This window comes from Denticeps clupeoides, chromosome 2 (genome assembly GCF_900700375.1).
Source record: "Denticeps clupeoides chromosome 2, fDenClu1.1, whole genome shotgun sequence".
Lineage (NCBI taxonomy): Eukaryota > Metazoa > Chordata > Actinopteri > Clupeiformes > Denticipitidae > Denticeps > Denticeps clupeoides.
Genome location: NC_041708.1, coordinates 30,954,328 through 30,977,420, shown reverse-complemented (window position 1 = coordinate 30,977,420; position 23,093 = coordinate 30,954,328). Strand labels below are relative to the sequence as shown.

General features: G+C 43.3%; 2 protein-coding genes across 4 annotated transcripts in view; one reads left to right on the top strand and one right to left on the bottom strand.

The window, feature by feature from the left end:
• Positions 1-12,721, bottom strand: part of arhgap29a (Rho GTPase activating protein 29a) — a 39,639-nt gene extending 26,918 nt beyond the window's left edge. For both annotated transcript variants that reach the window (XM_028966513.1, XM_028966522.1), the window contains exons 1-2: positions 12,578-12,721; positions 11,282-11,704 (exon numbers count right to left, since the gene is read on the bottom strand). In XM_028966513.1, coding sequence (XP_028822346.1) covers positions 11,282-11,573 — 292 coding nt within the window. In that variant the 5' untranslated portion in view covers positions 11,574-11,704; positions 12,578-12,721. The remainder of the gene's footprint in view (positions 1-11,281; positions 11,705-12,577) is intronic.
• Positions 12,722-13,813: 1,092 nt separating this feature from the next.
• abcd3a (ATP-binding cassette, sub-family D (ALD), member 3a) lies at positions 13,814-22,974 on the top strand. 2 transcript variants are annotated; one of them, XM_028965835.1, is made up of 23 exons: positions 13,814-13,971; positions 14,444-14,480; positions 14,561-14,659; positions 15,159-15,247; positions 15,393-15,462; positions 16,602-16,699; positions 16,883-17,006; positions 17,120-17,176; positions 17,264-17,406; positions 17,513-17,582; positions 17,718-17,787; positions 18,821-18,918; positions 19,038-19,129; positions 19,247-19,338; positions 19,417-19,489; positions 19,586-19,649; positions 19,794-19,871; positions 20,200-20,265; positions 20,505-20,594; positions 20,687-20,806; positions 21,120-21,224; positions 21,984-22,040; positions 22,117-22,974. In XM_028965835.1, exons 1-23 carry the CDS (start codon positions 13,871-13,873, stop codon positions 22,192-22,194), a joined length of 1,971 nt encoding a protein of 656 aa, XP_028821668.1. In that variant the 5' UTR covers positions 13,814-13,870; the 3' UTR covers positions 22,195-22,974. The 2 variants fall into 2 exon arrangements, with proteins under 2 accessions (XP_028821668.1, XP_028821667.1); XM_028965834.1 differs by lacking the exon at positions 15,393-15,462 and adding an exon at positions 16,169-16,238 and having other exon boundaries at positions 22,117-22,969.
• Positions 22,975-23,093: the final 119 nt, after the last annotated feature.

Here is a 23,093-nt window from a genome sequence, read left to right as displayed (position 1 = left end):
TTTTTTTTATCCCACAGCATTGACTTCAAGACTGCATTGAAGTGCCGGATGGAACCTGCTAGGTCCGTACGCCTGGACGGAGAAACAATACGCAGCCTGTAGTTTGCAGTCTCTGAAAGCTCATCAGCAACAGGTGGCATTTAATACTCTAATGGTGCTTGGGCTGTGAAGGGCTGAATAGGAATAACAAAGAGCTGATTTCAAAATGCATCCAGAGTGGCATGCTCAGTAGGGTCTTTTTGGCAAGATACATTAGAGGTAATGCTGAGAGTAAGGGTAACATTCCCAAGAAATATCCCAAACTCGCCCTTCCCAGCCAATGCTCTTGTTTACCCTTTGATATTGCTCCCCAGCATTTTGCATATAAATCAGATGCTTAGCATGGAGTCAAGAATGTGCTTCCCCCCTTTTATTTGGCCACCAAGTTGTCCATCAAACACAGAGAAAGAGGGAGAAAAGGGGGGAGAAGGAAAACCTTTCCCTCCTGATCCCCTCCATTTATGCGGATCATTGAGGACTGGCATTCCAAATATGCTTTATTGAAGGGGACAGAAAATCTCCCACTGAGCTGTGGGACTACCGGCAGCCAGCGTGAGGGGCTCAGACCTGGGGATGTCCTGCCAGTTCTGCTGCTTAGCCTGGCCCTTGGAAGTCGACATCCAAGTCATTTAGACAGCTAGTCACTGCTGGGTGGGCTCGGCTAAAAAAAGGCCAACCTGCCTGATGGGCAAGACACAGAACTGGGCTCATTATACCCGTAAAAAGGGGCTTGACTAATCTTAGATGGATATCAGTACAAAACCTTAAAGCCAAACCTGGCCATGAATTTTTTTTTTTCGTCCTGAATCGTTAGGGTTTAAACTAAATAGAAATCTGACACTCTTTGGCACTTCTGCGGTAGAGATACAGCTGCCCAACTATACTAACCAAATGCTTCACAGAACCCTGTGATCAAATTCCAATTTACGATTCCCAACTGGTGCATACAAGAGATTGTCAATCTGAGATCAAAGGCTTTGATTAAGACAGAAAAAACTACATCGCTGGCCCAGTGCCTCTTCTATTTTCCATAATAAATCTCCCCTCTTCAGTCAGGGCCTGAAAATACATAATCCTCTTAGCGGAGAGGGCCACAATGCAGAGGGCCGCAACAAATCCCGCTAATTGGAAGCCTAATTAAGTTTTCAAAAACGACTTTAAAAAAAAAAGGATGAAGCGAAGAGCTTGCACCACGCATCCGTAATGCTCCTTGAGAAAAGTGCATGGCTCACAGCACTCCAGTGGGGGTTGAGTGATTGAAGGGGATGCTGCCAACTTGAAGAGTTGTCATCCAACTGGCCTCTTCTTCGGCCCAGAGAGGGATGTTAATTATGACATGATAGCCCCAAGTTCACAACAGCCCCCCGAATGTCTGGACCGACCCTGCTACAAAAAAAGGTGTCTAGAGCATCTATTCATGGCCCAAGGATATTGTTGGGCTCCTGTTCAACAATGTTTTCGTATTATTGTGGAAGCCCTGGTCTGAGAAGAGAAGCTCCAGAAATGGCAGGGGAGGTGGAAGGTTGTGAGGTTGTGCATTGTTTAGAGTGTCAAGGCTCCTCAACTATGGAGGTCCCCTGCAGCGCAAACACCACCCACCCTCTAAAGGCTTTCGTCCTCTCGACCCCCTTCCAGCAAAGGCAACCTTCCTAACTCATATAAGAGGGGTTCCGATGGGTGTGACAATGCCATGCGTCACACTCAGTCTCATAAGGAGGGGAACGCTTAACGTGTCCTTGTCCTGGCCCTGGCACTTTTGGAATTGACACTAACAATGATCAGTGGTGAGCTCTGAGCATCCCATGTCACTGAATCTCTTAGAAGTGCTTTCCAGGGTTCAGGACCCTGATGTGTAACAAGGCCAATTAATCTTCATTCACTCCCCCTGCTAGTCTAGGCAACACATACCTGAGGAATTCTCCAGCACAAAAAATTTAATTATTATGGCCCTCATGGTACCAGTTTATCAGCATTACTAGTAAAGACTGGCTCTGCTCCACAATCCTCTGGACATCAGATTAACCTGATTTCCTACTGCAATAGTGAGCAAAAATTGTAGAATGGGCACACCAAGTCTGCCTGTTTCTAGACAAATTGAATCCATTGGTTGGGGGGCGGGGGGATTTATGCTAATCTGTGAGATGAATTTGCCATCTTGGTTTCAAATCCTTAATCCAGAATGAGAGGCTTTGTCTATGGGCTAGTGGGTCCATTGTTCAACCCCACAAACAATAGCTATTCTGTGCTGTGCGTGCCCAAACCAGGCCAGCATTGACCAAAAGTTAATAATTCCTCTAGATTACAATTTGTCATCTGTCAGTTTCAACTGGATGGGGCTGTCTGAACACTATGAACATTCTAGTCATCCTTCCCCACTCTTAGAACTACAGGGGGGGCAATGTGCATCAAATAGATGGGAAACTCCAGGTTTCTATTTTTGTTGCTCAAGTTACCTTCCTCAATGCTTTGTGCCGAACTTCAGAATAGGTCACCCTGTCCAATGCCTGTGCCCGGGCCGTTTGTACATGGAACTGAACTCCCCTGATAAACCTAATAGATGTTTACAGGATTAGTTAATGTTTGCCTCTTTCTGTGAGGCCTACTGTGCTGAGAAAAAGAGAGAGAGAGAAGCCAGCACAGAGGAAAACAATGTGTCAATCAACCCCTCACAACTAGCACTTCATGAGAACCCTTTGAATGGAATGCATTCAGTGAGTTAGCCTTAAATTAAGTCCCTGCAATGGAAGGCAGCAATTGCAGGCTATTACAGGGTTGTCCACGGGTTACCTACAAAACAAGAATTAATGTCTAGTTTGAGGTGTAATCAAGACTGACAACTAAAATTGGGGTCACCAAGCATGTTGTCTTATCATTGGCGTTCAAAAATAAAGACCCTAAAGCACAAACGTATGGGCTGGGGATCATAGTGTGGTCCAAATCAAACCAATCCAACCAGTGCTTTTATTGCTCAACAAAATATTCTCACAATTAGTACGTTTCCATGCTCAAGCTTGTGTAGACCCAAGCGCACAATAATATGTTGTATATATTACAACACATATTATAAATGAGATGCGTGTTATTCAAAAGCAGTGCACATTACCTGGGGGCATCCGTCCAACTTTGAGAAGTTTGATTTTGTTCAGACTAAAGGCTAAAGTATATAAATGTATTTTGGCACAACATTATGTAAATGTACTGAATGGCAAGGTAATTCTTTCAATGGAGAGATTTCATTCATTTAATCAGTTTGCAATTAGTAAGGTGGTGTTTGCATCAAGCATAAAAATTCTTTGGCATTACTTAATGTCTTTGACTAAAAATATGGCAGCTTCCAGATGCAGAATCCTGCCACCTGCAATCACCAGCCACTAAACAGCTTGATGTTCCTGAATGCTGTATAATCATTCCTCGCCTAACTAAAAAAGGCTCCTTCATGTTTATTGTAATCCCACCCATTCCAGAATGAATTTTCCCAGCCAGAAAAGAACCCATAACCTTAAATCTGGAGACGAATGAGGTCTACAAACACTTGAAAGGCTTAAAAGAAAAACGGGGGAACGAGAGAGGGAAACAACTTGAGTTTTTGGGGCAAAAAGAAACAACCTACAAATCTTTGCCCTCATTGCAGTAGGGCCATTAAACTCAACAAACAGCTAAGTGGCAGACTTGCCAGAAACTGGCCACCCACATCTTACACGTGTGGAAAGTTTTCTCGCCCATTGTTTACTTAATCTTGGTGTTCCATTTTTCTATATTTCTATGTGTTGTTTTGCTCTGTGTTGAGATAAATCCCACCATATGTCACCCTGCCCCTCCAATCCGAGCCTCATGTTGAGCTGTAATCTACTGCACCTCCTCCTGTAGGGCTTCAGCAACTGATAAGGCCCAAAAAGGCCCAGGCTAACAATTAGGATAATGTTTTAAATCCCACCGCAATCTCCTTATTGTTAAAGTCTGACTGAACACTTCATATGAAATCTGTAGAAAACACACATGGGTCGAGGACCACTGTTTGTCATGTCGGCCAAAGGACATTCAGCATGTATTTACAAGTGGGTCCAGATCTAAAGAAATAATCAATAAAAGGTACTTTTTGGTCAGTAGGTCTATGCTATACAGTTACACATTTGGTCCTAGTGGCATTTCACTGATGGATATTTCTAAGTACACTCTAGATAAAAGCATATGCCAAATGCTGTACAAGAAAATGTAACTGATGTCTGAAAGGAAAAGCCCTCTAAAATGGAACATCGCAGACATATACAAAGCTCTGTATGATCTTCATGGAGCAGCGGAGCAGACTAATTTTAGGTTGTCATTTTGGGAGCAGTTGTTTTATCTCAGAGGACCCATGGTAGGACTCGTTTTCCCACAAAGCTTTCATACCTCGAACCACTCTCCGCCTTTTTGTTCTTGCTCTCTATCTCTCTGTCTGGGCTCTCAGTTGTTCCTTTTTCAGTTTTCAGAAATAAAGTGGATGTTTAAAAGATTTGTGTAAGAGGCTCTGCCCTGACAGGAGAGTGTGTGTCTTTCTTTCACTCTATCGAGAGGTATCACATGGGAAGAAGGAAAATAGCGCTTCCCAAAACATTCCTGGCTCCCAGCCACACATTAGTCAGGACATCTGCCAACATCAGAGTTCTTTTAAATATTAAACGAGCACAGACATTACAGCCAGAGTGGTTCACTTTACGTTATCAGCACAACAGGTTAAGCCACTCAGTAATAAATGAGTTACTGAAATGCTTTATACATAACAGGACTGTTCATGTACAGAAGTGAGTCGGGCTGGCGGCGCTTCGCCATAAAATCTCCGCTGATGTCGCGAATGGGAGAAAAGGGAAGAAAAGGAAAAAGATCAAAAACCTTGAAAGTAAGTTGAATCAACAGGTTTCAATGAACCTGCATGAACTCGCATGAACGTTTCTTCAAGGGGATCAAAGAGGTCCCTTTGAAGAGTAAATGCGTGACCTCGCCCCCCTCCTGTGGAAGCTGTGGCTTCGTAGAGGCAGCTAGTCCACCTCCCGCAAGACCTCCCCAAATCACCTAACAATGGGGGCCACAAAATCACTTTTAGCCGATCAGAGGTAGCCCCTGCGCCCGGGGGCCTGGGGCACATTGTGGAAGGGCTTGGCGGATGGAGTGGACCTTTAATCCCACCTCACAGGGTCCGTCTGCTCCCCTCAGAGGGGTGGCTAGCAAAACCCCTCCGCCACCACAACATGAGCCTTCTCATCAAATGTATGCAGGCCGGCAGATTAATCTGCTTCCCCCCCCCCCCCCCCCCCCCCCAAGTCTCACATCGAAATGAGGGTCAAATTAGAGATGGAATGGCGCTCTGATCTCCGATTCCGGGCTCAGAGACCCAGTCCGAACGCCTGCTCTGTTTCCTCTGTGGATTTAGAACAGACCCGAATTCTTAGCCGTTTTGAACGAGCGGATATATTGCGCCTACTCAAATCTACGAAAATGCTTAAAATACTTTTATTTCGAAAGAAGGGATTAGCATCAGCATGAAGTGAACACCTGCCTCAGCCTTCGGGAACAATATCGAGATTTTGATACTTAGAAAACTCCCCACGGCCATGATTCCTTTTTTCCCCGTCACTATCTTCTTCAATAGAATAAAATTCCATGCAAAAAAACCACAAGGAAGGAGGGAAGCGCCACAAACCGGACCGTCGGTCAGGGAACGGGGTAAAAAAACCAACAAAAAAAAAAGAAGGTTATTGCTAAACGCTTCTTAAGAGCACATTGGCAAAATGACTGCCATTTCCTTTAATGATTTCAAGTTCTCGCATGTTCTTTTTTTAAGTATCTAGCAGCTGTTGATCTAAGTCACTGAAGCAACAAGCGGGTGTTTGTTCAGCAGGAATGCAGGGTATGTGAGGGGGGAGGGGAGCGAGGATAAAAAGTGGCTGGCTGTGGAGAGGCAGAAGAGCTTTTTTCCCACCCCTATCAAAATGATTAGCTGTGCCGGCGGTAATGGCCGCTGTGGCGAGGGTCAATATTGATACAGCGGTTAAAGATACATTCGGGTTCGGTCCCCCCTCCAAGGTTCTAGGTACACCGTGAGGCGAGGTGAAAAACCAAAAGTCTATCAAGCTATTCCTGGTTCTGCTCATAATAAATTTCAATATTCAGGAATTTGGATCACTGCTAAATTTAAGGATCTCTGGAAAGCCAATTATCAACCCTTACGGTACTCTTTGAATCAAGACCATGAAAGGTGGGACTCACGTTCTTCATCCCTTGCTGGAAGGATTTCATTAAATAGTCAAATCTCAATCAAACAACCCATAATAGCTGGGAAGATATTACAGAAACCCCGGAAAGCTGGGGGAACGGCACTTGCCAACTTTTTATATTACTACTGGTCAGCCAATATGAATATTGGATTTTTATATTGGATTTGCAATGCTATTGATATCCCTAGCTGGGTAAAAACAGAAAGGGCAGCTATCCACTCCACCCCAATCGTGCCAAACTACCGCTTTCTCGGTCTACTGTACTATCTACTGTTACATCCAATCCTGTTGCAATACACACTGTAAGGATTTGAAATCATCTTAGACACCGTTTTGCCACTGATGCTCTCACGTTTCTACATGAGTAACAAAAAACTTTACATTTCCCCCTCAAAGACAGAAGAAGCTTTTGATATTTGGTCTAAATGTGGCATTCACTCACTAATTGACCTTTATATTGAACAGATCTTGAAGATCTTTTGAACAGATAGTGAAGAAATCTAGTGTTCCTAGAATGGACACTGAATCAAGGACATAATGTACAATGTGCAATGTGAGAAAATTTGTTACACTATGAAGGGGGACACCATGATATTCTCTACAACATGGCAACCCGTTTCAAAAATATGGAAGCTGGTAGATTCAGTAAATTGCTGCTTGTATTGAGAACCCTCTAGAACCATGTCTATGTGACACATGTACCTGTAAGACTGTCTTGTCTGGCCTTTTGAAATTGTATTTTTATTTGTTTGTTTATTTATGGATTTATTGTGGGGTTTTTTACTCTCTTTCTTCCTTCTTCTGTTTCTTTCTTTCTCCCCTTCGGAAATTGGGGTTTGATATTTATTTGTTCTCATTTGAAATTGTATATGTCTATTAAAAAATAATAATAAAAATTCTTTGGATACAAAAACTATTCCTGGTTGATAAGAGTTAACAGAATTATTTAAGCTCGTGCCAGGAGCTCATCAAAAGGAACGAAACATTTGAGAAGATCGAGTGTGACCTAATAAAAATATCATATTCCATTCCACTTGATCATTGTTGAAAGATCTATGATTAATGGTCTCTTAAGGAAATGTGAAATTATTTCTCACTCCATTATATTTGCTATGTTTAAAATAAAAAAGATTTTAATGATGATAAAAATATTAACTTTCTCAGAAATTAAGATAAGAATTTTATATATTACAATTATTGTACTATTTAAAAAAAAAAAAACACATTTAAATACACATATGAACATAAATAAATGCATATAATTGTAAATATACTATTTGATTTCAGAATTAAGAGACAAAATAAAGAATAAAACATCTGACAACACGCTGAACAGAGTAATCATTGTTCAGAAATTACCTTGTTCACAAAAATACTGGGTTCCTACCCTCCCGACACGTTTATTCCATCTCAGTAACAAAATCACCCCACAGCAATGGCATGTGACTGTGAAAAACATACCCGATTTAAACAGGTTAGCCAAGGCACAACTACAGACACGTTTGTGTCAATATTAGCTCTGTAGCACCACATGCTTTTAGACCGAAAAGGGCCGCATGTGTCATGATTGTGAACCATCATAGTAAGATATTCGTAAAATTATTTGATTACCATAAATCAGAAGACCGAAACACCTAGTCAATTTTCTTTTCTAAAACATATTTAGAAAATATTGCAACGTAATTTGCGACACATTGGCTAGCCATGACCGTATCGCTCCTCGCTTCTACTGTTTGTAATTCCAAATTGGCTGACAGAGGCCTACACATCATTCTGCTCCACAAAAGAGGACATCAGCAACGCCTGAAGACCGCACCTCACCAACTCAGCAAAACGTAATCTCCGGTACCCTCGGGATTTGCAAACACTGTAAGCTGAATCTAAGACCTAGACCTGACCCAAGGCCTACAACAGGTTTACAAGGTCAGCTAATAATAGCTGAGAGCACATTGCTTCACCGATCAGTACTATCCAGTTTAAATTCCATGAATTAATGTTCAAAAACGTGTTAGGGTCACGGCAAGACTGGGGCTTATACCAGCAATCTTTGGGAGCAAAGGTAGAAACCTCAAGAATAGACAAAGCTCAATTTATGTCAACTCGTTTAAGAATAAGTTTTGGAAAACTTATACAAGCATCAGAAACTTCATTCCGAAGTGATATAAGGAACAGTAAGGTAGTGACCCACGGGAAAGGTACAAACCTTAACACCCCAGCTAGAGTAAAACCTGTAATAATCCAGTCCAATTACTGACGTCCTTCTCAAGCAGATGCTAGACAAGGTCGCGACCTTCTTCTAAACGGCCTCCACAGTGAAGCCTTCAAACAATTGGCCCACCACAAACTAATCAGCAACAGCAATGTTAAAACCCAAATGAGAAAATCTACCCAAAGATAATGCTTATACCATTTAAGGTGATATTCCGAGAATACTACTACAAAAAAAAAAAAACCTAAACAACACAAACAAACAGGAATTCTTTGGGGAGCCTCCCCTCGGGAACAATCTCTAAAGCTACATCTATTCTTACATGGGAAAGTCTCCTTCCAGCCAAAATCGGCAGTGCTTCAGCAGCAACCACGTCTACAGATACTTGAGACAATGGGTGCCAGCCTCACATTATTAAGCATGAATACGCCAACCGTTTTCAAGGAACTGGACCCCACCACCACCAATCCCCCAAACCCACCCCCAGCTAACAAAAAAAAAAAAAAGAGAAATATTGGTATTTCCCGGTGGGAGTATGTGGCACAGGCAATAGTCTGCCGTTTGCCCCATTCTCTCCCTCTGAATGGGCGGGTAATGAAAAGGGGCTCTTTGCACCGGGCCACAGTGCCGAAGACAATGAGGTCATAAATTGGAAGGGATTTCAATCACGTTCAATCACACCAGACCCGATGATTAACAACAGCCTTTTTTTTTTTTTTAGTATGCGCCGCTTGAGCCCCTCCCAGCTAACTGCCATTGGTGACACTTTGAAGGTGTGCGCTGACCCGTGGGCTTGACCGTCCAGCTACAGTCGCCAGGATGCACAATATGCCTACCGCTCACATAGTCTGCCCGGCACATTATCTGCACGGTATTTTGAATGAAAATGCAATTTCGTTAATTAGGCAGCGAAAAAACAAAAAGTTATTATTGCAATGGAGACCAACCCGGTCCAGAAATAGATTGGCCTTGGGAAAAAGAGACTCATGCTTTTCTTATCCCACCAGCATCACAGAAACAGAACAACCAGACCTCTGCCTCGCTCTCTCTCTCACTCCACAACTCGCATTTCCTGCCAGCCAATTAGCCTCCTCCCAAATTCGTCTTTTCCGGCATTTGCGTTAAAATAGCCGCCCCTCTGCTGCTCGTATCGATATTAAATCCCCACCAAACACTACTACAGAGCAAAATGTCTAAGCAAAATGTTTAAAAAAAAGTATTTAAAAGTATTGTGATTGCTAAGGTATTACTCCCAAGTGATGGAGCGGCCCACGCTGAAGTGCATTCTTTAAAAAAAAAAAAAAAAAAAAGGAGGGGGGGGGGGGGTTGTGCCTGAGTGCCTCAGCACAATACATCAGTGGACCCTTTTCAAAAGTGAGCGGCTACAAATCTCAGCAATGACAACAATGCCGACCTGACACAAGCCTGTTTGCGCACCGTGCGGTGACCAGGAAGCTCTTTATTTCCCCCCAGAAAATAGTGATAGTGATGGACCCTGGGCGAGCAGGCGACGCGGGAATATAACTCGTTTCATTCGTTTGGCTCTGGGTTTATTAGGGTTCCAGTTGAGGACAATAGAAAACATGTCACACAGAGCCCAGGGGTCAAGCAGCCTGCGTGACCCCCCCCCTCTTTTTTAAGGCACAAATTCCTGGAGATCTTGGAACGTGAAACGAGGCAGGGAATTAATTAAGGTTCCGTCTCTGGACAATCTTGTGAAAAAATGGGCCACGTCCAGACCGAACCAGAATGCAACAATCACACATGCAAGAGCAATCACCCTATAAATCTGCACTTATTTCTCCATTAGAAGAAAAGTTTGTCAATGGTTCCTAAACGCTTGGCCTGAGTTTACTGGGGGCACAGGTTAAGGAAGCAGCCCTGTAATCAGAAGGTTGCCGGTTCGAATCCCGATCCGCCAAGGTGCCACTGAGCAAATCACCGTCTCCACACACTGCGCCCCCCCCCCCCTTGAGACAATGGGTGGGACAATGGGTGGGAAAAGGGGGACAAAAAAGGCTATTTAAATAAATACTTTACTAAAGTAACTCCACAAACGGTACTTCTCTTGAATTCAGCGTCTGACGGGCGTTTTCTCTCAGAAATGTTCTTTTTAAATGTCTAGCGAACAAATGGCTGGAAAATACACACACATCTGGATCGCTTCAAATCCACGCAGGGCCCTTCAACTGGGGGCTAGTGCAGCTCTGGTGGAGAGGTGGAGTACAGGGAGGCTGTTTTCTTTTCCCTCATACCTCCGTGCCCCAAATCTCTCCCAAAGCATCTCCCCCTTCCCCCTCCGCCAAAATAGAACGTGGTGGAGGAGGAGGAGGACGCCCCAAAGGGCCGAGCCTCCCAGAGCCCGCAGCACAAGGCCTCCTCCAGGGAGACTGCTCGCTCGGGCGCTACCTCTGCTCCTCCGCGAGGCACGTCAGCATGCTGAAGTGTAATAAGCATGCAATTACACCTTTACACAAATCTTTTTGGGAACGTAAAAAAAAAAAAAATCTTAAAGTGAGGAAGCGCAGCATTTATTTTTTAAAAAGACGTGACCGGGACGAATGTTCATTCGAGGAAGAGAAACAGCCAGGTGGACTAACTGACGCTCCACACAGCGTGTTGATACAGCGAGGTCACTAACCGCAGAGCCAAGGACAATCTGGCGAAACGTGAGGGACCGCTACCGTGCCCTTGCAGTTTGGCAAGCAATACAGAACGTTGGAAAACCCGTGCAAAGCGTCTGTGGCCGGCTTGCTGTAGGCGTCCCCGGCCCTGGACTCACCGTTCGAGTTGAAAGCCTCCTTGAGTTGGAGCAGGACGTCCGCAAAGCGGCGAACGTCATTCACCAGCTGCATGATGTAGTCGGGGTCGGCTCCTGGGGCGTCTACGCTGTCCGAGCCGGAGCTGACGGAGCTCAGGGAGCTGCTCTTGGCCGGGCGACCCCAGGTGCTCGTCCCTACGGTGCCCGTTCCTGCACCCGAGCCCGGGGTGCTCAGGGGGAAGAAATTGGAGTTGGAGATCCGAGCGATGCCCAGGGAGCGCTTGTTCCCGCCACTGCTGCCCTGGCGCAACATCCCAGCCGCAGCCAGCGTGCCGCCGGAGGAGGGGTCGAGGAAGATGTCCTCTTCCTCTCTCTCTGTCCTTATCCTCCACAGCAATCCTTCTCTCCGGCCCGCTGGTCACCCAAACCCTCAAAATAAAGAGTCTGCACACAAGACCCACAAGTGTCACAACCCATACTGCAACTTTCAAGATCAAGTCGCCATCTGAATGCAAAGCCATGACGCAGTAAGACAAAATATTTCAAATGAAATATATTCTTTTCACAGCTTTGTGAATGCATGCCCATAACTAACGCAAAAGAAAGCGTCCACCGATGCAACACAAAGAGCTACATGACATGTCTCTGTTCTGGGAGAAAGGATGCGGTAACAAGGCCGCCGGGCCTTTCAGAGGCCCAGTCTGATGCTGGTCGGACACATAATGAAGGCTTTGGGGAGCCGTCTTTCAGCCTGGGTGGAGGGGGAAAGGGAGACGACGGAGGCAGCATACCCTATCATCTCACCAGCCCTTCTCAGGCACCGTGCTGGGCACCGTCCCACCCTCTGCCAAACATAGGCTTTACGAGACTTTAAAAAGAAATGAGTTCACATGCACACTGATGATATTTTTTCTGTTCTTTACTGTTACTTTCCTTGAAAAAATTAACATTTAAATAGGAAGGGGACTAAAAACATGTTTAATTTGTCACGTAGTCAAATATACAATACGATCAGCATAGTTTTCAAACTATTGTACAATCAGCGTTTTTAATTATAAAAAAATAATTATAAATAACAGTGTGTGAGTGGGAAGGCAAGTGTGAATGGAACACTTTTTTTTATTTCCAGCGTTAGATGTCCCAGTCCATGCGGTGACACTGGCCTAACACAGTAAATCTCGGCCGTGGCAACATAATAATCACCACGGGCTCCGTTAGCGACGAAAACCCGGGGCGAGAACGGATGTAACCCACAACCGCGTGGGCTTTTACGACTAACGACGATTCGGGATTAAATGTTGTCGGAGACACACGCACCTGGGAAACAGCCCCCTGTCATTGCTGAGTGTGAGTTCGCGGTGATCGCGTTCGGCGGATTACACATCCATTACCGCTGCCGCACTCGCGTATCCGCGCCTGCCGCCTGTCGCCGCTCTTCTCGCTACGAGTTGAAATTTGGACGCGCCGTGCGGTTCCTCTGCCCGCAAGTCCCCTCCCAGCGCACGTGACGTCGGGCGCAACTTGTGATTGGCTCGGAGCCGCCGGGAGGGCGGGCCTTCTCGACTCCTCCCCTAACAACAGGTGTTCCCTCTGTTGACATGATGCGTTCTGCGGCGCTGCTCCATTCTACGGGGTGGGTGCATATAAATACGGACAGACTGAGTGTGAGGTGGGGGCGAGATGTTAATAAAAATGCATTGTACACATGAACACGTGACTGTGAACTTATATGAATGTACAGTACAGGCCAAAAGTTTGGACACACCTTCTCCTTCAATGTGTTTTCTTTATTTTCATGACCATTTACATTGGTAGATTCTCACTGAAGGCATTAAAACTATGAATGAACACATGTGGAGTTATGTACTTAACAAAAAAAAGGTGAAATAACTAAAAAACATGTTTTATAATCTAGTTTCTTTAAAATAGCCACCCTTTGCTCTGATTACTGGTTTGCACACTCTTGTCATTCTCTCGATGAGCTTCAAGAGGTCGTCACCTGAAATATGGTTTTCTTCCACAAACATATGGAAACAGACATTTTACATACAGGCTACTGATGTAAAATATACTTAGCAATAATAAATACTCATTTTGTATTTCAGTACTAAAAAGTGCAAGTCACCAGTTCATAGAATATATTTAAATATTTTTTTATTAGTGAAAAAATTTGAACCCGGGGCGGTTTCAGATTGGTATAACTTGAATATCAAGAATATTTGAATCACTGATATCCAGGGTGAATCTGCGACTAGGGACAGTAGCGCCTGATGTTTAAGCGGTGTTTTGGGCCAGCTAGTGGACAAAATAGAAAAGTACAAGGTTTCGGTGCTTCGTGTTTTAAATAAATAAAAAAATCAAGACCTTTACAGCTAGTTAAAAAAATAATAAACTGGGAAAATAGATAAAAAAAAAAAAACAGTTGTTGCAATTGTTCTGGTTAGGCTTTAGATTTATCGCAGGTGTATGGCGCAACAGAAGTGACCCGAGCGCCCAAGGTCGGACGATGGGCGTGGCCTAGGAACGACTCGTCTCGCCGCCCCCCTGTCTTCCCGGCATGCCCTGCGCGGCCCTCACTCCTTCCACCGGCGGATCGCGCGACGGGAAAACATGGCGGCCGTCAGTAAATACCTGACAGCGAGGAACTCCACCGTGGCCGGCGGCGTCCTGCTCGTCCTGTACCTCCTCAAGCAGAGGCGGAGGCCGAACGGGTACGTCGTCCGAGGAAGCCGGAGTTCGCGCGGGTGTCATGACCAGCGCCTGCGGCTAACTTAATCAGGCGGCTAAACCCCGCTTCGCCGCCCGACGGTCACCCCGGCCTCGGCGGCCGAGACAGGCTGTCAAGGGCGGCGAAGTGTCGCTTTTACTTCCCGCGTCTTCTCCGCTGACGACGGACGTCTCTGTGCCGATGTCAGACAGTCTAATCGGACAAATCTTGCGCGTAGTAAAGCAACAAGGCGCCCACTGTCCGGTCCTCTCTTTTTTTTTTTTTTTTTTTTTTTTACTTCCAGCAGGGGGGACGTTCAATGGTGCCTCACAATACCGATGACACTTTAGCCGGGCTGTACAAGAGACCAGCTTTTCTGGCTCTGCCGGCGTCGCTCCGTGCGCTGCCTCGAGTTTTCACCGCGTTTCTTCTCTTCTCAACTCTTCTCTTTTTGTCTTTTTTTTTATTTTTCACAGAAAGAGGGGCGGCTCGGAAGTGCAGCCCAGCAACGACGTAAGTGGATTTCCTCTCACCGTTACATGCGGCTCCGCGGCTTCCTTTCACGACTGCGTGTGTGTGTGTGTGTTTTGCAGAAAGATGGCAAAAAAGACAGAGCGGCGGTGGACAAAGTGTTCTTCCAGCGCATCCGCCAGATCCTCCGAATCATGGTGCCCCGGTTTTTCTGCAAAGAGGTGTGAATCGGTCTGGGCGTCACTCCTGTGTTTTCTCATTATTAAAAGTATTTAGTTCTCATGGTTGCATCAGTTCAGTCCTGTGTCCATGCAGCGATCTAAACTTAGAGCGGCCATGTGCAGTTTGACGTAACGGTCAACCTTGAGGTCATTCATCCGCTGAACTTTTGCGTTATGGGGTTCGCGCCGACCACGAGCACTTCAGTCTTTCCAGCGTTTTGTGTGCAAATTTTTTCCACCCCTTTTTTTTTTTTTATTGTAACATTGATAAGGTCACCATGTCACTGTGACTTGGCAATATCTCTCAAAGTTAAGCAATATGTCATTTATTATACTACAAGCTGGAACAACCAGCACTTTGCTGATTCTCGTTAAGTAATCTCGTTGGAGCTTCTCGCATCATTCCCTAACTTCTGTACAGAAATGATGTAAAATTGCTCGGTCCTCTGACACTCATTTCATGCCTTGTCTAATTTCTTTCTCCTGGCCTTTACCACAGACCGGGTACCTGATGTTGATCGCTGCAATGTTGGTGACTCGGACCTATTGTGACGTTTGGATGATTCAAAATGGCACCATGATTGAAAGGTTAGATTTTTTTTTTTTTATGTTGACCCCTCACCTATTTTATTCTGTACCAACATGTAGGGTAAAAGGCGAATCACCATTATGAGGAAACACCTTCATCACCCTGTTTAACTACTATTGACTTTTATCTTTTAATCTTTCACAGTGGTATCATTAGCAGAGATATGAAACTGTTCAAGATGCACTTTTATTCCTACATCGCCGTTATACCAGCGGTAATATTATAACCATGTGGATGTTATTGCTGTGCAAACTACAGACTAATATTTGCTTGTGTTCATTGTGCTGCTGGCTTTTTCACTCACTCCACTTGTGGGCGATGTTCATTAATTAACTTTCTAGATTTACTGTGGTTTACTTATCAGCATTAAGCACGTCACTTATGATTCATTGCTTTCTAGAAAATTAAACTGATGAGCTGGTTCAGATCTCCTCTGACAATGTAAATAGAATAGAATGCTTTTTATTTTCACTATACGCATGTACAATGAGATTAAAAGCAGTTTCTTAAGTATATGTACAAAATAGTGCAGAAAATACAAATAAACACAATACAATACGATGAGGAGGAATTACAAGTAACATTTCAGCGTTATATACATATGGGAAGAAAAAATAAATGAGTGTGTTTTTATATACAGCATATATTATTGTTATTATTATTATTATTATTATTATGTTATTGCACATTAGAAAAAATGTATTGCACTCTGCAATAAATGCACTCTGTTTCATTACAGACATTGCTCTCCAAAAGTGAAATAGTTAACGTCAGGGTGCCTACCTGTGTAGTGCGCATTGATGTATGCCGACATGTTGAACAGAGTTGCAGAGGTCTCCTGCAGTCTGCAGCTGCCTCTCTTGTCTGACATGCTGACCAGCATCTATTTTTTTCCCCCTTGTGCATGTTACGGTTTGCAGTGCTATTATTGGTCGCAACACCAAAGATTTCAAGAGGTACTTGTTCAACTTTATCACAGCCATGCCAGGTGTAAGTAAAAGTAAAATTTGCCTTGAACTGTCTCTGCTTTTACTGGTTATGATTTGAAGGATCATTGGTGGGAATTGGGTGTAGTACCGGAGGAGGCCTGAAAGTATTAACATACAACACCTTAACCTCACTGTCTCAGTCTAATCAATTACTTACATTTGTCTGTGACATAGCTACTACAATCTATGTGTGTATTAGCATGTATCCTGACACTAACGTATGTGTCCGTAGTTGTCTACTCTAGAAATGCAAATATCGTGACGCCATTAATGACATTTACAGTCAATTTATGTACCATTTCTGAAAACATTATCTAAGTGAGTGAAAGCAGATGGGAAAAAAAACTGTGTGTGCCTGCTCCAGATTGCCCTGGTGAACAATTTCCTGAAGCTGGGCCTGAATGAACTGAAGCTGTGTTTCCGTGTGCGGCTCACCAGGCACCTCTACGATCAGTACTTGAGGTAGGTTCTGCACTTTCCAAGTGCGCTGCCACATTGCAGGAACACTCAGCTCGCTTTAGCACCTTAACGTTGTTCTTTTGCCTTATCTCTTGAATGGAAGACAGTGATAGCCTCTGGTCTATTCTTTTTTGTTGTTGTTCTTGATGTATCTGCAAGTGTTGATAAGGTTTTTTGATTCCTTAGAGGATATACCTACTACAAGATGGGTAACCTGGATAACCGGATCGCTAATGCTGATCAGCTGCTGACTCAAGACGTGGAGAAGTTCTGCAACAGTGTGGTGGACCTGTACTCGAATCTCAGTAAGGTAAAGTCTTCCCCTTCCATGTCCCGATTTTGAGGTTTCAGTCTTCATTTTGTTCAAATTCTTCTTTTTTGTTGTTATAGATATGTAATAAGTTTCTATTTTTTCTGTTTCAGCCTCTTCTTGATATCGGCCTGTACATCTTCAAGCTAACCAGTGCTATTGGAGCACAGGTGAGGCCAAAGCCATCCAGATGTTCCACATTATTTGGCAGGACTTCATGAGAAAAATCAGGTTCTATTATTATTCTCTGAACACAGGGTCCAGCAACCATGATGACCTACCTGCTGATCTCAGGACTTTTCTTGACAAGGTTAAGGAGGCCAATTGGGAAGATGACTGTGACAGAACAGAGATACGAGGGAGAGTACAGATACGTCAACTCGCGTCTCATAACTAACAGGTAGGCCAAAAATTCATCAAGGACCATTTCTTTTATCAGTTCTTTTAATGGGTTTATTTTCTGGTGAGAGGCTGCCTGGATTAATGTTGTGTGTTTTTTACCTCAGTGAGGAAATCGCCTTCTACAATGGAAACCTTAGGGAGAAACAAACTATTCACTCAACCTTCAAAAAACTGGTAAGATTAGGTTGTGAAACGGGTGCGGTTTTACCAAACAGCTGTTTTGGTGACCTTAGGGAAATTTTTCGCAAGTAAACGTACTGAAACCTGCAGTTTTGAGTAGATCTTGGGGCTTTTGCTTTTGTTTCTCAGGTTGACCACTTGCATAACTTCATCTTCTTTCGATTCACCATGGGCTTTGTGGACAGCATCATTGCCAAGTGTAAGTATTTGGACTAGGGGTGGGACTTGAATTAAACAAAATTAATTAGAGGCTTTGTAATTAATTCATCTTGATTAATCGCACAAGACAATTCGGCCCAAAGCGCAAATGTTTTTTTATTTATTTAAAAGGGTTTTAGTGGGTGACAATCATATAATAGACATGAACAAATATAGTAAAGCCAAGCTATTTTATTTTCTGGGAAAAAATTAATTTAAACTGTATTTCAATTCCAAACAAATAGTACCCCTGGCTATTTGGGCAGACTTAAAAATAAAGTGCTATTTTACGTACTTTAGGTGCAATGGTATTGTCTTTAAATAATAAACAAACAAGGCCGGAACATTAAAAGTAATATGAACAGTGCTTCAGTTGTCTTGCTGAACATGATCCCATAATGCAATGCGCAATTTGCTGACAAACTGATTTCAAACGGTGGAAAAAAAATTACCCTCGACATGAAAACTGCTGCTGTACAGATTCAGATGGAGCTGATTGAGCTGCAGTGGAAAGATCACGTTCGGCAAGGCAAGTCTTCTCGGGGTCGCTGACTTTGGCAAGTGGAGTAGTCTTTTGAAATGAAATATGCCTCAGATCCTTTTTTCTGATTCTTCCTTTTTTGTATACATTTACACACATTTACAGCATTACAATCAGTAGTTAGAGGGACAGACACCCTGGAGCAACTTAGGGTGGACACAATGGTAGTAAGCGGGATTTGAACCTGGGTCTTCTGGTTCGTAGGCGAGCATGTTACCCACTAGGCTACAACCACCCTGTGGTTTTGTAACTCTTGACGTGTGCATCAATGTAATCGGTGAACCAGGAAATTGTGCATTGACAAAAGTTCCCATATGCCTGGAATGCAGAGTGTAATTAAGTGTGATTTGTTTTTCGCATTTTTATTTATGTAATTTCAATTAACGCGTTAAATTCCCACACCGTAATTTGGACATTAGTTATAATGACTAAAGAATAAAAAATATAATAATAATATGAAATCCCACTGACTTATTGTATTGTCTGCCTGCAGACCTGGCCACAGTTGTCGGTTACCTGGTGGTCAGCCGGCCCTTCCTCACTCCCAACCATCCTCGCCATTTGCACAGCACACACTCAGAGCTCCTGGAGGTAGGTGCAAAATAAAGTACCAAATATGTAAACTGAAAGTAATAATAATAATGCCCATGTGACTTTTTTGTTTGCTTCTGCGGAACCCTGTACAACATTCTTCTGCTCCCAATCTGCAGGACTACTACCAGAGTGGGCGCATGTTGCTGCGCATGTCCCAGGCTCTGGGCAGGATCGTGCTGGCCGGTCGAGAAATGACCAGACTCTCTGGGTGGGTACTAGCTGTGATTTATTATTTTTTTCACGGGACAACTTCCTACCTATCCCTCCACCAGTCTTCTGTTTATGTTTCTTCCCATTATCTCCATTATCTTCCTCTGTTGACCAGGTTCACCGCTCGTATCACAGAGCTCATGAAGGTCCTGCAGGATCTGAATACTGGCAAGTACGAGCGCACCATGGTGACCCACTCAGAAAAAGGTAAACCGAGCCATTCATAGAGCAATAGGTCGAGTCACATGACTTCAGTGGATAACTTAGGTCTGTCATTTGCTGCAGAAAATGAAGCATTGGATAAACTTGTGCTGGTTCCAGGAAGTGGCAGGATCATCAATGTAGATAACATTATCAAGTGTGTGTGAGGATATTTGAACACATGATTGCTAATGCATGCTAAATTCCTGGTTATTCATATGGGAAATGTTTTTTTTTTTTTTTTTTTTTACAGGTTTGACCACACTCCCTTAGCAACACCCAACGGGGACGTCCTGATCAGAGACTTGAGCTTTGAGGTGTGTTAAGCATCGAATTTGTGGTTGTGGAAATTCTGAAGCCATCACTGGCGTCACTAACTGCAGTCCAACTTTGTTTTGTCTGAATGAAAGCTGTACAACGGCAGTACTTACACTTCTCCCTGTCTCTCGGTCTTATCAAAGGTCAAGTCTGGCACCAATGTTTTGGTGTGTGGACCTAACGGGTGTGGGAAGAGCTCACTGTTCAGAGTGCTGGGGGAAGTGAGTATGAGAGGGTTATATCCTCTTCCTACCCAAGTTTTCTGGGTCCCAAAAGCTGTTACAGTTGGCACTAGCGTTGAAACATCTTTGTGAATCATCTAAACTTTTTGACGAAAACAAAACAAGACAAGACATTATTTCCTTGTTATTATATCGCGGATGCCATTTCCTGTACGTACAATCCGGTTGCACAGATGATGTGTCTTCTACAATACAATCGCGGCAATATTTCTTCATATATTTCATTGACGAAACAACACTAGTTGAGACCAAACCAAATGCATGACAAGCAGTTTAGTTATAGCCTGAATCTGTTTTTCTCTTTAAGCTCTGGCCACTGTTTGGTGGAAGTTTGACAAAGCCAGAGAGAGGGAAACTCTTCTATGTTCCTCAGGTGACTTCTATTTTTTATATTTTATTTTAACACCACCATGCCTTCCTCAACATGATGAGCTGCTTTCCACACAAGGAAAGTTTAGCGAACCACTGCTGTAGACATAAACCTCCTATTTCTGGTTTGTGCTATAATTAAGAAAATGTCTCTTTTTGTCAGAGCTGTATATGGGAGTCTTGTGCATCTTTAATTAATCTTTTAGTGCAATATTATCATGCTGTCTGTAATCTTGTATTCAGAGACCCTACATGACTCTAGGCTCCCTCAGGGATCAGGTGATCTACCCAGATACGTATGAGGAGCAGAAAAAGAAAGGGATATCTGATCAGGTGATTGCAGGTTGCGCTGTTTATTGTTGATAATTGATCGGATTACAGGAGATGTACTCATTCTGTTCATGTGTGTGTGTGTCCACGTCCAGATTCTGAAGGAGTACCTGGACAATGTCCAGCTGGGTCACATACTTGATAGGGAGGGATCATGGGACATAGTCCAGGACTGGATGGATGTTCTCAGCGGAGGAGAGAAACAGAGGATGGCGGTGAGACAGAGAGGGGCAGCTGTTTTCTGTCTAAAGCCTGTTTAACTTGGGTGTAACTCTGTACCTGACAGCTGTGGTTTCTAAAATCCCAGCTATCTGTGGCTGGCATCTCTAGGAGTGTGATTGGCCAGTTTTGGAGGGTTGTGGAAAACTCCTTGTCATCGACTCTTACGCTATCAGTGGTGCCTCCACACAGTATTAATGGAGCAGAGAGAGTGGTTTCCGCTCTAGATTCATGAGTGAAAAGAAGCATTGGGCCAAGCTGACTTTTGGGCTGAACTGAGGCAGCCATGTTTGATTGTTTTGCATGCAGATGGCCCGCCTGTTCTACCACAAGCCACAGTTCGCCATCCTGGATGAGTGCACCAGCGCTGTGAGTGTGGATGTGGAGGACTACATATACAGCCACTGCAGGAAGGTGGGCAGAACTCAGTCTCACAATGGTGTATAAATGTGTAACAGTATATTTTTTGGTTTTGTGAACCTGGCCTTAATCCAAAACTAATGTTAGTTACCAAAAAATACTTGTTTGGTTTTTTTACCTGATTAAATCGATTCCAAATTTTATTACAAAGAATCTGATTATCAATTTTAAATAGCATGCGGTAACATTTTATTTTTTTATTTTTTGTTTCAGATGTTTTCTTGTTTTTATATTTGAAAGAGCAACATATGTTGTTCAATTTAAAAAATAGTAGTAGTAATATTATTCTACTACAGTGGTAGTAGCCTAGTGGGTAACACACTTGCCTATGAACCAGAAGACCCAGGTTCAAACCACACAACGTTGTGTCCCTGAGCAAGACACTTAACCCAGAGTGTCTCCAGGGGGACTGTCCCTGTAACTACTGATTGCAAATCACTCTGGATAAGGGCATCTGATAAATGCTGTAAATGTAAATATTATACTAGGGTGGGTCAAAATGACAAACACACACATATTTAAATATTTTCACATGTGCACAAACACCTAACTCCTCATACACACAGACATTTATCTTTTGTTTTGCCACCTGTAATTTATTTGTTACAGGGTTAAAAGTCTGAAGGTTTTTAAATAGGAATACTGTTGCTGTGTCCTATACATATTTCCACAATCAACACAATCATACACTCACCTTCAGTATAAAAGTCTAAAGGCAGTAAAACTGTATCTGTCTCTCTGCTTTCTCTGCAGGTTGGCATCACTCTCTTTACTGTTTCTCACAGAAAGTCCCTGTGGAAGCATCATGAGGTAAGATGTGGCCCATCATCCTCTTCTGGCAAGTGTTCTTCTACACACTAAAACGCCACGTACCTTTTCTTTACAGTACTACCTGCACATGGATGGCAGAGGGCACTACGACTTCAAGCCCATCACTGAGGAAACTGTGGAGTTCGGCTCCTAAAGACAGTGACAAGCTGCACTGAAGTCCTCCCGATTAGCAATTCTGCACTTGAGGAGTCATTCACTAAGTTTAGACAATTCTGGTTTTAATCAAAACTGTAACCTGTTTGTTCATTTGTTTGTTTGTTTTTTAGTTCTTTTGTTTTCACAAAGCTATATGTATAGTTCTGTTAAAACTAAAATTAATCGTTTTTTGTGATTTGTATATAATTTGTCATTTGTATATTCAGAGCAGTAATGAAGTGCGCCTTTGTCAAATAGAGGTATGGGTTTAATCCTAATGAAACGTCTCAATCGTGTGAATTTAATCAGATAAGGAGCTTGCGATGGGGCTGATGTGTATGAGGGTAGGGTACAAATCTTTTGTACTCAACTGAACACACATTGTCAAACTGTAAAGACTATGTGGCCTTAGTACTTACTGTAATGTGAATGTTGATTATTATTATTAACGCACATTATGAACAGATATGGCTAGTGTTTGATCTTGGGGGGTGGGGATATTATTGGTATTTGATTGGGTTGGTCTGGAGTGCCATTTTTACCAGGCAAACTCAATAGAGTATGTGACAGAAAACAATGATGTGTAGCTGCGAAACATGGAGCCTTTGATATTTTTTTTTTTTTTTTTTTTTTTTTACCTTTAATTGTAATTACTGGTCGGCTGCCTGTCGTTGTCTGCACGGAGAAGAAGCAGTGAGGCTGCGCTGTGTAGAAATCATGGGGTTTTATATGTAGGGCCTACTGATAACACTATTCTCAATGTGCAAGAGCATGACCTGCAATAATTTCACCTGTGCAATTTCATATAAAAAAATGAGCTAATTACTTCATCTGTTGTCTTTTGTTTGTGTGAATGATGAGATTTACTTGATAATGTTAAACTGATTAGTATATGTA